Source organism: Pristiophorus japonicus, chromosome 15, assembly GCF_044704955.1.
Source record: "Pristiophorus japonicus isolate sPriJap1 chromosome 15, sPriJap1.hap1, whole genome shotgun sequence".
In the NCBI taxonomy this organism is placed as follows: Eukaryota; Metazoa; Chordata; class Chondrichthyes; family Pristiophoridae; genus Pristiophorus; species Pristiophorus japonicus.
This window is the reverse complement of record NC_091991.1, coordinates 44,921,007-44,935,799: the sequence shown is the minus strand read 5'-3', so window position 1 is coordinate 44,935,799 and position 14,793 is coordinate 44,921,007. Positions and strand designations below refer to the sequence as shown.

Sequence of the window (14,793 nt, the reverse complement as noted above, 5' to 3'; positions counted from 1 at the left end):
GTGCTGGGGCCCCAGCTGTTTACACTGTACATTAATGATTTAGATGAGGGGATTAAATGTAGTATCTCCAAATTTGCGGATGACACTAAGTTGGGTGGCAGTGTGAGCTGCGAGGAGGATGCTGTGAGGCTGCAGAGCGACTTGGATAGGTTAGGTGAGTGGGCAAATGCATGGCAGATGAAGTATAATGTGGATAAATGTGAGGTTATCCACTTTGGTGGTAAAAACAGAGAGACAGACTATTATCTGAATGGTGACAGATTAGGAAAAGGGGAGGTGCAAAGAGACCTGGGTGTCATGGTACATCAGTCATTGAAGGTTGGCATGCAGGTGCAGCAGGCGGTTAAGAAAGCAAATGGCATGTTGGCCTTCATAGCAAGGGGATTTGAGTACAGGGGCAGGGAGGTGTTGCTACAGTTGTACAGGGCATTGGTGAGGCCACACCTGGAGTATTGTGTACAGTTTTGGTCTCCTAACCTGAGGAAGGACATTCTTGCTATTGAGGGAGTGCAGCGAAGGTTCACCAGACTGATTCCCGGGATGGCGGGACTGACCTATCAAGAAAGACTGGATCAACTGGGCTTGTATTCACTGGAGTTCAGAAGAATGAGAGGGGACCTCATAGAAACATTTAAAATTCTGACGGGGTTAGACAGGTTAGATGCAGGAAGAATGTTCCCAATGTTGGGGAAGTCCAGAACCAGAGGTCACAGTCTAAGGATAAGGGGTAAGCCATTTAGGACCGAGATGCGGAGGAACTTCTTCACCCAGAGAGTGGTGAACCTGTGGAATTCTCTACCACAGAAAGTTGTTGAGGCCAATTCACTAAATATATTCAAAAAGGAGTTCGATGAGGTCCTTACTACTTGGGGGATCAAGGGGTATGGCGAGAAAGCAGGAATGGGGTACTGAAGTTGAATGTTCAGCCATGAACTCATTGAATGGCGGTGCAGGCTAGAAGGGCCGAATGGCCTACTCCTGCACCTATTTTCTATGTTTCTATGTTGCCACATTTAAGGGGAGGCTGGACAAGCATATGAGGGAGAAGGAAATAGAGGGTTACGCTGATAAATTTAAACGAGGACAGACAGGAGGAGGCTCGAGTGGAGCATAAATGGCAGCATGGACTGGTTGAACCAAATGGCCTGTTTCTGTGCCGTATATCCTATGTAAAAGTCGTGACACAGGTTAATAAGGCCATAAAAAAAAGCAAACCAAGGGTTTATTTCTAGAGGGATAGAATTGAAAAGTAGTGAAGTTATGTTAAACTCGTATGGAACCTTGGTTAAACTACACTTGGAGTACTGTGTACAGTTCTGGTCGCCATATTATAAAAAGGATATAAAGACACTGGAGAGGGTGCAAAAAAGATTATACCAAAAATGCGATGTTATACCTATTAGGTAAGGATGAAGAGAAGACTGATGGGTGACCTCATCGAGGTCTTTAAAATTATGAAAGGTGTTTTGATAGAGTAGACACAGAAAGAGTGTTTCAACTTGTGGGGAAGAGCAAAACTAAAAGCCATCAATATAAGATAGTCACCAAGAGACCAAATAGGGAATTCAGAACAAAACTTATTTACCAGAGAGTGGTAAGAAGTTTAAGGGGAGGCTAGATAAGCATATGAGGGAGAAGGGGACAGAGAGTGATGCTGATAGTTAGATGAGGAAGGATGGGAGGAAACTCGAGTGGAGCATAATTGCGGCACGTACTGGCTGGGCCGAATGGCCTGTTTCTGTGCTGTATATTCTATGTAATTATATGTATGTAATATTTAACTATTTAAAAAAAAAAGTTAACTGTTGCTCTCAAGTGGGTTAGATTCACAGGACACAGAGCTGGAGCTGTTGAGACAGCAAGGGGATTGGTTTATAAATAAGTTCTCCTGAAAGTTAATGAGCCAATCACTGAAATGGTTCTCTTTAACAATCTGGTTTATCATCATGTCCAGTATTTGACCTCGGATAGATTTTTGCTTCAAGTTGTAGGTTTCGGATATGAACTCAGGCTCAGGACTTTGAGTTAATTCACAGAGATGGAAACTCCTCCTAGCTGCTTTTAACATTGGGAAATGCTTGGGTGGGTGGAACAGAGATGTGATTGATATATTAATAAGATAGACATTAAAACAGTTGTCCAGAATAACCTTAACTATTTCCTCGAACCCTTTAAGTCTCTTGCCCATTCCCACACCCCTCTAGTTTACCTCTTGGTATCGGGCAAGCCCTCCGTTAACTGCTGCATCAATGACACCGTTGAGACACATGGTCAGGGGATTTATGTTCTGCATCTGTCTTGACTGACACTGGGTGATTAGAGTTCGCAGTTGTTGGTTCTTGTTCTCCAGCACCTCAATTGCATTTTCAAGTGGACTCATTTCAACCTAGAAACAGATTCCCGATGAAAATTAGAATGTTTTTAAATAAAAAATTAAAATATCAAAATATTTGTGGGAACCTTCTGGTAACTTTTGTTTCTGCCCATTTTGTTATCATTTTATTTTGAAAAAGGCCATAGTCTGAACTTAGCACAACAATGATACATACACCTGTCATCTGTTATAATACAGTATTTTTGCAGTCGAAAAATTTACAATAGGCTGCTTGAACTCACCACTTCCCGTCTATCCACTTCAAACCAGCGGGAGATACCTGGTAAACTTTGAACCAATGTCAAAGTAGTCCGCTCAACCCACAGGCTCTGACAAAAATGAGGAGAGAGGGGGAGAAAATTAAATGTTTTGAAATCAATGTTAAAACCTTAATATCAACAACTTTTACATGTTTCAGTCTTATCATTTTCATGCCTGATGGACTGAATATACAATGAAGCAATTAAGCCCTGGATTTAAGCTCCGATCTCAGTGGTAACAGATCACCCAGCCTCATCAAGTTGGACTTATTTTCAAATGTTAACATTGGATGTACTCACATACAAGAAAAGCGCATACCTTGAACTCGTTTTCTTTGTCTTTGATTCCTTTGTGGAATGGTCTATCATATCTGAACCTCCAGATATTGTTGACCCTATAAAAACTCTTAATATGGTCGGGTATAGCTTCTTTCTGAAGTATCTCATGATTCTCAGGGATGGGAATTACTGCATAAATCTGCAGATCTGTAGGTTAGCAGTTAAGGAAATGACCAGAAGCCTAATAATTGATTACCAGTGCAGGATATGAAACATTAAAAACAAAGCTTGAGATCACGAACAAACCCTTCAGAAGTTAAATACAGAAACGAAACATTACACTTGAAATTAAATGCTGGAAATATGCAGCTTGTCCATCTGTATCTGGAAGTTGTTGCACTTTTGGCAGAACTGTAAAGTAGGAAACATTACAGTTGAAATCATGTTCCAGTGTTTGTTAAATATGCACCTTTAAAGCAAATCCTGAAAGGAGAACAGACTCAACAAACTGTGCTATAAAAAGGCCGTGATGACTTATTTACTGAGGGGATACTGTTCAACAACGAGAAATTATTACATTAATTGCCATGCAGAGGTGGAGAAATGCATCGAAAAAGAAATGGCCGAAAAGATGAGCACAATTGTCACAGTCCAAAGGGATAAAGAGGAGTGTCAGAAACAGTTAAATATCAACAAGTAGAATAGGAACACCTGGCCACCAGAGCACGATAGTATTGGCATAGCATTGTAAAACTGAAAGACACAATGCTCCACTTTGTGTGGATGGGTCCTGGGTGAAAAAGTGCCCGAATTATATGTAAGTTTAAAAAAAAATCTCTGAAAGGGACTTCACACCCACTGGATAATAGATTGAGTTTTAGTTTGGATATCAGACATCCTTAAACATATCATGTAAGCAAACTGCTATCGTATGGATATTTAATGGCTCATACCACTAATGCTTATAAACTTTGTTTTGACTTTGGATAGAAATAAGATGAACGCAACATTTTCTATTTGATTACAACAACCAAAACAAATCTTCACTTCCGATAGACAGTTCAGTCATATAGTTTATCACTTCCACTTTGTTAAATTAAAAAATTGTCTGTTTCCTCTGCATTTCAGAGACCTACCCAACTGAGCCAGGTGCCTTCTGCAGACTTCTCAAGTTTCACTCATGAGAGCGATATATAATAGATTTTGGTTTTAAAATGTAGCCGAGTTCGATACTTGCCATTCTTTAAAACAATCATAGCTCATAATCATAGTTCTTAAAATGGGTTTGCAATTTGTCTCATTTTGTGACTGTAAAGTTTTACTCTTAACAATTACCTCTCCACAGCTCAGTGATGGCACTCGCCTCGGAGTAAAAAGGTCGTGGGTTCAGGTCCCACTCCAGGTACTTGGATCGTTTAATCTAGGCCGACACTGCAGTTCAGTACTGAGAGAGTACTGCAGTGTCGGAGGTGCCGTCTTTCAGATGAGATGTTAGACCGAGGCCCCGAATGCCCTCTCAGGTAGGCGTAAAAGATCCCATGGCACTATTTCGACGAAGAGCAGGGGAGATCTCCCCAGTGTCCTGGTAAATATTTATCCCTCAACCAATCTCACTAACATGAATGATCTGGTCATTATCACATGGCTGTTTGTGGGACTTTGCTGTGCGCAATTTGTCTGCCACGTTTTCTACAACAGTGACTACACTTCAAAAAGTACTTAATTGGCTGTCAAGTGCTTTGGGACATCTTGAGGTCCTGAACGGAGCTATATAAATGCATTTTTTTTTCTCTATCTGACATTCTCCTTCTATGGTGAGCACTACAAGTTTATCAAAGTACGGTAGTGTAAAATATCAAAGAACCGTGAAACAGGAAATCTCCAAAACAGTCTAACATCAAGACAATACTACATTTAATTTGGTGAAGCTGTTAAATTCCTACGACTACTATTACAATTTTTATATAGTGCCTTTAAATGCAGGGAACATCCCAAGGCACTACATGGATAAGGATAAGGAAAATGGATGCTAAGCCAGAAGGAAAGATTAGGAAAGGTGATTGAAAGCTTGGTTGAAGAGATGAGTTTTGAGGAAGGTTTTATAGGTGGAGAGAGAAATAGAGAGGTTTAAGAAGGGAGTTCCAAAGAATACAATGGAAAGCTCTGCCACCAATGTTGGAATGAAGGGAAGGGTTGGACAGAAGTCAGAGGAATGTAGAAGATTCTACAGTTAGGGTGGAACAAGGCCATGGAGGGATTTATAGATTACGAAATGGATCTTAAATGTGGTGTTTTGGGTCCCAGGAACCAGTGTTCAGAAAAGGCATCGGACAAAATAGATATGGCAGAATTTGGACAAGTTGGAGTTTACAAAGTGTGTTTAGAATGAAAATTCCTCAGTTTCTGACCACTGGATTGAATTTTGTGGAAGCTTTCTCTAATTTAAACACACTCAATTCAGCAAAATGCAGCCAGAGTGAGTTACCAATAGTTTGTTGTTTTTGTCGACTCGTGCCACACATCCTTTGCCCATCTCAAAGGTAAAATTGTCCTGAAGAATTCAGGAAACTTTGGGACACTGGACTGGGCTAACCAGTATGGTCAGGTTCCAGTGCTGGCTGCTATCTCCAGCAAGTAGCTAACAAGTGCTACCAGCTTAAGATTTTCTACTACGATTGGTCAACAAGACCAACTCTAAATTTAATGAGAGAATTGGGAAAAATTGGTAGACAGTGAACGTCAGACTCAAGAAACTACTCTCCTCCTCCATTTCCCAAATAAGGAATATTTAAATATGGAAAAATCAGCCGATTTTAAGATAAAATGTAAAATATTTATTTGTATTCGAGTCCTTTTGGATTCTGATTTGACTCAACTTTGAATTTAGATTTGACATTCTTAGAGTTGCAAGCTTTTTCAAAGGACATATTATATAAATTTTGCATTCTAACAAGATTAAAAGTATTCAAGTAAAATGTCCTAAAACCCATTTAGCCATTAATCCTTGATGACAGTATCAAAAGTAATTTTGAAAACATGCTGTTTTCTGTCTCTGGTAGCAGAAGCTTGAAGCATGACAATGTACTTGAAGATTCAGCTCGATGTGTCTGTCAACCTGCTTTTTAAACAGGAACTTGGTTTATTACAAAGATTAGCAGTGGAAAATTAGGAGGAAAATACTTAGTGCAGCATATTCCTTCATATTAATCGTCGTAAACCCACTTGCCTGACAAAACAAGCTATTACATGAAAACTCATTGCAGCATGAACCATGATGCCATGATTAGTGACAAAAAATGTCTGTCATCACAAATAGCATTTGTGCACTTTGAATAGGGTACATCAGTACAGTGAAAATTGCATTTATGGGTTAGGTTCAATAAAATTCTGAAATATACTAGAAACAGAAAATATGGATGTAACAAAAAAAAGGTATTTTTTCATTCCCAGTGCTAGCACTCAATTGGAGAAATAGCGTGGGTGTAATTTACATTTTTATGACTCATAAGAAACAAAGCCATTTTATATATTCACTAATTAAAAATGTGTTGTACTGTATTATTTTACCATGTTTCACAGAAGGGTAGGGGGCTGGGGTGGGGTGGGGGGGGGGGGGGGAACCACACATTAAAATAAATCACCAATAATCTTATCTGCCGAGAGATGTCATTTCAAGATGTGTAGTTCCAACAGGAAGTGCCTGCCATCTGTTTTATATTATTTTTACTGTAGGGATGGTGTTCTATCTTTAATCATTGCACTACTTAATGACACACAGTTCAAAAACTGATCTAATCCACACTTTGCCACATCATAATTATTTGCTACTTTTCAGAAAATAGCACAGAACTCAGCATTTGTGGTTAAATTAGAAAACACCTTTTCTGCCTTGGACATTCAACTGATGAAATACATTGTGCAGAACATGTTTTCTGTTAAAATTCTACATATACTTGTCAAATATTATATAATTATAAACTAACTTATGATCCTTTTCAATTTGAAGTAGTACAGATGAATTGCAGTTTTAGATACTCTGGTAAATTGTATATTGTTCATATACTTACCTAAATTGATAGGCAAAAATTGTCCAGTTCACACAGTCCTAACAGTTATGTATATTACAACGGTTTCTGTTGATACTTTGGGCTGGAAATTCATCATATTACCGTCCAGAAATGCGAATTTGATCAAAAATAAATAAATTACTGCCCACTTACTGCCTACAGCCTCAAAAACGCAAATTTGATCACCAAGGTCCATTTACTGCCCACCCTAAATACCGTCCTGAAAAGTAAGGTCTTACCTGATCTTAGCCAATCTTAAGCGGATGATACAGGCGCCATTTTGAAAATGGGAGTATTTGATGAAAGGCTGCTGAGAGCTTAACAGTGGGATTTATAGGGAATTGGAAGGGAATTTTACAATTTCAGCCCAGTCCAAGTACATCCTTCCCCCAGCCAAAGTGCCTTACCCCAGTCCAAGTATAAAAGTAAAATATTGCAGATGCTGGAATCTGGAATAAAAACAGAAAATGCTGGAAATCTCAGCATGTCAGGCAGCATCTGTGGAGAGGGAGCAGAGTTAATGTTTCGAATCGATGACCCTTCGTCAGAACTGGAGTGTGTTCGGAAAGAACAGATTTTTAAGCACTGAAAGGAGGACGGGAAGAACAAAAGGGAAGGTCTGTGATAGGGTGGAAGACAGGAGAGATTAGAGAGACAAAAGGGATGACGGCCCAAATTCAAATGGTAATGCCAGGAGTTGGAAAAACGTTAGTCAAGATAGGGTGTGAATGGCGGGATAATGATCAACTGCCATTAGAGATAGGGGGAAAAAAAGAAACAGGCTCTTGGGGGGGGAGGGGGAAGAGAAGGTGTATGGGGGCAAGGGAGCCAAAGACTGGCAGCAGTTACGCTCTGAAATTTTTGAACTTGATGTTGAGTCTAGATGCTGTAAAGCGCCTGAACGAAAGATGAGATGCTGTTCCTCGAGCTTGCATTGAGCTTCGTTAGAACAGTGTAGGAGACCGAGGACGGAGAGGTCAGAGTGGGAATGGAATGGAGCATTAACGTGATAGGCGACCGGAAGCTCGGGGTCACACTTGCGGACTGAACGGCGGTGCTCCGCAAAGCGGTCACAAATCTACGTTTCTTCTCCCCAAGTACATCCCTCCCCGGCCAAAGTGCCTTATCCCATTCCAAGTGCATCCCTCCCTCAGCCAAAGTCCTTCCTTACACCAGCGCAAGTGCATAACCTTATCCCCCATGCCCCAATGGGGCATTGTGTACAGATTGTTAACAGGTTTATTGAGTATGAAGTGAATAGTGACAGTGTTGTGATTTCTGAATTTCATCCACTCCAATGTAAGAACGTTATCCGTCTTCCCAGAGTTCTCTCTCTCTCCCCTCCTTCCCCCCCCCACCTCTCTCTCTCTCTCCCCCCCACCCCAAGTCTGGCTCTCCTCCCCCCCACCCAGTCTCTCTCTCTTCCCCTCCACCCCACCCCCAACCCTCAGGTTCTCGCTCTCTCTCTCTCTCTCTCCTCCTCCTCCCCCCCACCCCCCGCCCCGCCCCCTCGCCGGCTGCTTTTCAGCTCCCTCACCCGCCGAGCTTGGGCCAGAGTGGGGGAGAGACAGGTTGGCAGCTTGGCAGATACACGCGCAGAAATCGGCCTCTGAACTTTGCGGAGTCTCATGGCCTGCACCGCATGAAATTCGCGCTGGAGGATCTCAGTGGCAGCGGTCTGTAAAAAATGAAGGACCGTCCGAATACCGCCGAGAAACGGGCAGCAGCGGGACAGCATCAATTTTGGGCCCTATAACACCATTATAATTGCGTGCTTTTCTATTAAAACATAAAACCCATCAGATTCTTTTATGCTTGAACAAGAACCTTGAATTTATTGAAGCATGAGGCACAGCTTGTGCTTCAACAAGCTTAACATGCCACATTTTGGCAGAATCCAAACTCAGCAGTTAGGACAATGCTGTAATCACTGTAGTTTAACAAATGACATTGTCTCGCTTTTATAAATTGCTCAGTTCAGTTTAAGAATGTGGGCTTTTTTAAAGCAAATTATTGGCTAATGTAACGATCTGCTAATAAATATGTTTCTTCGGATAGAATATCCCTCCGGAGACCAGACTGTGGAGCATGTGGAAACTTTCTGATAACTCAAAAACACCTGCTAATAAAGTGGGTTTAATAAAGTAAGGCTATTGACACCATCACTGGAGATGTCTGCAAGATGGATTATGCCAGCTGCACAAAACTGCAGGGGTGATGAAAAGTAGCGAAACTGAAATATAGTTTTTTTTTTAAAGAATTTTCTTTCATATACTGGAAAGACACTCCATTTTTAGAGACCCATAACTTTAGTATGATATCTATTGATTCAATGTGATGCAACAGTGCTGGACTGTCAACTAAGAGATGTGAAGAGGCTATGTGGGTATTTATTAAGTCACTTTGAGGAGCAACTGATCAGCGGGCCTTTCCACATTGTTCATACACCCAAATATACACCTGCTGGTCGCGGAATCAAACACTCAAACTATCTGCATCTTGGAAAACAGGTTTGGGGGAAGGGGATTAATTTTTGTTTGGGGGAATGGGGGGGAATTGGAGGAGAACAACATTAAAAATACAAAGAAAATAACACATAGGTTGCAGTGTGTTACAAAGCAGGAAGATGACAAAGATGTTGAGATGACGACAGAAATCTCCTGAACAAAGTTTAAGTGGTTTATCAACTTCATCATGACCCTTTTTGTTGCTCAGAATGGCTGAGTTGACAGGCTTCTGCAAACAAATCAAAATTCTAACATGACATGCAATTTGAATTGCAGCAATATCGAGTTTTATTTCTTATTTAAAGTTACGAGCATCCTCCATATTTAATGCAGCAACAAAAACAATTCTACAATTAAAAATATTCCATTAATAAGATAAATCCTATAATAAACTATATATATTAGATATATTTTCTGATTCCCTTTCATCGATATAGACTTTACTGTAATGACTGAGATTAAATCTGTCTCCTTTCCACACAATAGTTAGCAAGGTTTAAGAAGACAACCAGTCAGCGCAGAACCCCTGCAGGTTCACTTATGACCCATTCCAGTCTGGTAGCAGTTCTGAGGATACACTGTGCATCAGCCTGGAAAATGGTTTCTTCGGGCTGGTTGGCATGCTGCATAGCAATTGCATGTGGGAACTCATTCAACATTCGCTGTTGGAAGGCCTCCAATCGCTCGTAATCATGTCCTCGACAGACAAATTCCTTGTTCTGTTGGGGGTGAAGATGAGGAAGCGGTTATCTGACAGGCACTTAACACAGTACGACACAATCTAAGTGATGCACACATTCTGTCAGTGATGTGTGGTGACAGGCAGCAAGGCCTGTGCTAAATAATACAGGAACTTATGAAAAAAAGAGGTGTTGCGGGGTGGGGGGGAAATTGCCTCTATATGAGTGAAAACTGCATATACAATTGTAGAACTATTTAAGAATCATATTTAGCAACACACAGCACCAATATATATCTGCAGGAAAAGAAGGAAACTCTCTGAAATATTTGCTAGACTTCTGTTGTACCAAGTGATGGAGTGCTGCTTATACCTGCAGCTTAAGTAACAACAAAATAACAAGCTTGTGCTCCATTGAATTTCAGTTCAACTTCATGGGGCCGAAATTCAGGGTCTGATGACCATTTGCGGCGGCCATTCCTAAAAATCCTAAGAATGGCCGCCGCTCTGGGGTCAACAGACCGGCCCGACCTCAATTCAGGTCGGGGATTTTTCGGCCTGGACCGCCCAAGTAGATGCACCTGCAAATTAAAATAAAAGACTACCTACCCATTTTCAGCTCGATCCGTCGATCCCCCGACGCACGGTGCCCCCGGCAGGTTTTTCTGCCAGTGCACCCTCTGAAGACTGTGCAGTCGGCTGTGCGGCTGTCCTTAAAGGGGAGGGCCCACTGCCGCGGCTGCAATGCAAACATTTTTGCCGGCCGACTTGCCGGCAAAATATTGGCCCCGGGTGTGGCAGGGTCGCCAACAGGCAGCCTGGCACCCCCTCTTGGGTGCCAAGCTGCTGGCCCAGCCAAAACCCTCCCTGGTGGCCCAGTGGCCAAAGTTAAAAAATTATTGAAACTCTCCCCTTTAACAGAGGGAGAGAGCATGGTGACACACACACACGCTATGACGCCACCACGTTGATTGACAGCGGCGGACAGCCCCACCAACCCATTTTCAGCCAGTCAGCCTGGCTAAGTCTAAGGCCCGCTCCATTATAATCCATTTCTTGTAGGACTTTGCAAAAAGGTCAAAGTCCTGAAAATGGATCCACTCACCGCACCAAGAGTTCCAGCAGTGAGTACTGTTATATATGTAAACCTATAAATACCTTATTTAACCACCAGAGGGCTCATCCCCTGGAGTCTCAAGGGATCCCACAATCCCTTGGGAGCACCTGTACATAAGGAGGCCTCACAGGCTGGAGAGGCATTTGGGAGACTGATAATAAAGGACTGTGGTCACACCTTACTTTAAGCTCACAGTATCTGGTCAGATTCTTTATTCAATACATAACAAGTACCAATAGAAAAACTCAGGTGCGCCTGAATTTCAGCCCCCATGTCTTTATTCAGGGCTATTTTCGAGCTTTTCTGAAGCAGTGTTAGCTTTTGCTCGTTTTCCAGGCTAGTATTTATGGTTGGAAACTGCAAAATCATACATTCTGTAGATCAATGCAGCACATGACACATTTGCCAGCTTAGAAAACTGGATAGCCTTCAGAAGTTACGGAAGATTGAGCTCAATAAAAACAAATCCAAATTAAGCTAAAATAAAAGAGAGCAGAGGGTAGGGTGGGATTGGTGCAGGGAGGTGGAAAAGCATATGTGCTGATACCCTGAGAGAGGGCATGCCATGTGGTTTCCATTATGCCACTGCCAATCCCATGGGCACTCATCTGCAGGAGTGAAAACTGCAGGAGGTGAGTGACACCTTGAAAGTCCCTACATGTTCCACCATAGAAAATAGGTGCAGGAGTAGGCCATTCGGCCCTTCGAGCCTGCACCACCATTCAATATGATCATGGCTGATCATTCACCTCAGTACCCCTTTCCCACTTTCTCTCCATACCCCTTGATCCCTTTAGCCGTAAGGGCCACATCTAACTCCCTCTTGAATATATCCAATGAATTGGCATCAACGACTCTCGGCGACAGGGAATTCCACAGGTTAACAACTCTCTGAGTGAAGAAGTTTCTCCTCATCTCAGTCCTAAATGGCCTACCCCTTATCCGAAGACTGTGTCCCCTGGTTCTGGACTTCCCCAACATCGGGAACATTCTTCCCGCATCGAGCCTGTCCCGTCCCATCAGAACGTTTCTATGAGATCCCCTCTCATCCTTCGAAACTCCAGTGTATAAAGGCCCAGTTGATCCAGTCTCTCCTCATATATCAGTCCAGCCATCCCTGGAATCAGTCTGGTGAACCTTAGCTGCACTCCCTCAATAGCAAGAACATCGTTCCTCAGATTAGGAGACCAAAACTGAACGCAACATTCCAGTTGAGGCCTCACCAAGGCCCTGTACAATTGCAGTAATACCTCCCTGCTCCTATACTCAAATCCCCAAGCTATGAAGGCCAACATGCCATTTGCCTTCTTCACCGCCAGCTGTAACTGCATGCCAACTTTCAATGACTGATGAACCATGACACCCAGGTCTCGTTGCACCTCCCCTTTTCCTAATTTGCCACCATTCAGATAATATTCTGCCTTCGTGTTTTTGCCACAAAAGTGGATAACCTCACATTTATCCACATTATACTGCATCTGCCATGCAATTTGCCCACTCACCTAACCTGTCCATATTACCCTGCAGCCTCTTAGCATCCTCCTCACAGCTCACACCGCCACCCAGTTTAGTGTCATCTGCAAACTTGGAGATATTACCCTCAATTCCTTCATCCAAATCATTCATGTATATTGTGAAGAGCTGGGGTCCCAGCACTGAGCCCTGCGGTACTCCACTAGTTAATGCCTCCCATTCCGAAAAGGACCCGTTTATCCCGACTCTCTGCTTCCTGTCTGCCAACCAGTTCTCTATCCACGTCAGTACATTACCCCAATACCATGTGCCTTGATCTTTTACACCAATCTCTTATGTGGTACCTTGTCAAAGGCCTTTTAAAAGTCCAAATACACCACATCCACTGGTTCTCTCTTGTCCACTCTACTAGTTACATCCTCAAAAAATTCCAGAAGATTGGTCAAGCATGATTTCCCTTTCATAAATCCATGCTGACTTGGACCGATCCTGTCACCGCTTTTCAAATGCGCTGCTATTTCATCCTTAATAATAGATTCCAACATTTTCCCCACTACTGATGTCAGGCTAACCGGTCTATAATTACCCGTTTTCTCTCTTCCTCCTTTTTTAAAAAGTGGTGTTACATTAGCTACCCTCCAGTCCATAGGAACTGATCCAGCATCGATAGACTGTTGGAAAATGATTATCAATGCATCCACTATTTCTAGGGCCACCTCCTGAAGTACTCTGGGATGCAGACAATCAGGCCCTGGGGATTTATCGGCCTTCAATCCCATCAATTTCCCCAATACAATTTCCCGCCGAATAAGGATATCCTTCAGATCCTCCTTCTCACTAGACCCTTGGTCCCCTAGTACATCCAGAAGGTCATTTGTGTCTTCCTTCGTGAAGACAGAACCAAAGTATTTGTTCAATTGGTCTGCCATTTCTTTGTTCCCCATTATTAATTCACCTGAGTCCGACTGCAAGGGACCTATGTTTGTTTTCACCAATCTTTTTCTCTTCACATATCTATAGAAGCTTTTGCAGTCAGTTTTTATGTTCCTGGCAAGCTTCCTCTCATACTCTATTTTCCCCCTCCTAATTAAATCCTTTGTCCTCCTCTGCTGAATTCTAAATTTATCCCAGTCCTCAGGTTTGCTACTTTTTCTGGCCAATTTATATGCCTCTTCCTGGGATCTAACACTATCCTTAATTTCCCTTGTTAGCCACGGTTGAGCCACCTTCCCTGTTTTATTTTTACTCCAGACAGGGATGTACAACTGTTGAAGTTCATCCATGTGACCTTTAAATGTTTGCCGTTGCCTATCCACCATCAACCCTTCAAGTATCATTTGCCAGTCTATTCTAGCCAATTCATAGAAACATAGAAAATAGGTGCAGGAGCAAGCCATTCAACCCCTCCAGCCTGCACCGCCATTCAATGAGTTCATGGCTGAACATGAAACTTCAGTACCCCCTTCCTGCTTTCTCGCCATACCCCTTGATCCCCCGAGTAGTAAGGACTTCATCCAACTCCCTTTTGAATATATTTAGTGAATTGGCCTCAACTACTTTCTGTGGTAGAGAATTCCACAGGTTCACCACTCTCTGGGTGAAGAAGTTTCTCCTCATCTCAGTCCTAAATGGCTTACCCCTTATCCTTAGACTGTGACCCCTGGTTCTGGACTTCCCCAACATTGGGAACATTCTTCCTGCATCTACCCTGTCTAAACCCGTCAGAATTTTAAACATTTCTATGAGATCCCCTCTCATTCTTCTGAACTCCAGTGAATACAAGCCCAGTTGATCCAATCTTTCTTGATATGTCAGTCCTGCATCCTGGGAATCAGTCTGGTGAACCTTCGCTGCACTCCCTCAATAGCAAGAATGTCCTTCCTCAAGTGAGGAGACCAAAACTGTACACAATACTCCAGGTGTGGCCTCACCAAGGCCCTGTACAACTGTAGTAACACCTCCCTGCCCCTGTACTCAAATCCCCTCGCAATGAAGGCCATTTGCTTTCTTAACCGCCTGCTATACCTGCATGCCAAC

At 42.5% G+C, this 14,793-nt stretch overlaps 1 protein-coding gene across 1 annotated transcript in view; it reads right to left on the bottom strand.

The window, feature by feature from the left end:
* Positions 1-14,793, bottom strand: part of LOC139280730 (dedicator of cytokinesis protein 4-like) — a 511,619-nt gene that overhangs the window by 85,253 nt on the left and 411,573 nt on the right. The window contains exons 39-42 of the mRNA XM_070900388.1: positions 10,065-10,206; positions 2,954-3,120; positions 2,617-2,703; positions 2,210-2,386 (exon numbers count right to left, since the gene is read on the bottom strand). Coding sequence (XP_070756489.1) covers positions 2,210-2,386; positions 2,617-2,703; positions 2,954-3,120; positions 10,065-10,206 — 573 coding nt within the window. The remainder of the gene's footprint in view (positions 1-2,209; positions 2,387-2,616; positions 2,704-2,953; positions 3,121-10,064; positions 10,207-14,793) is intronic.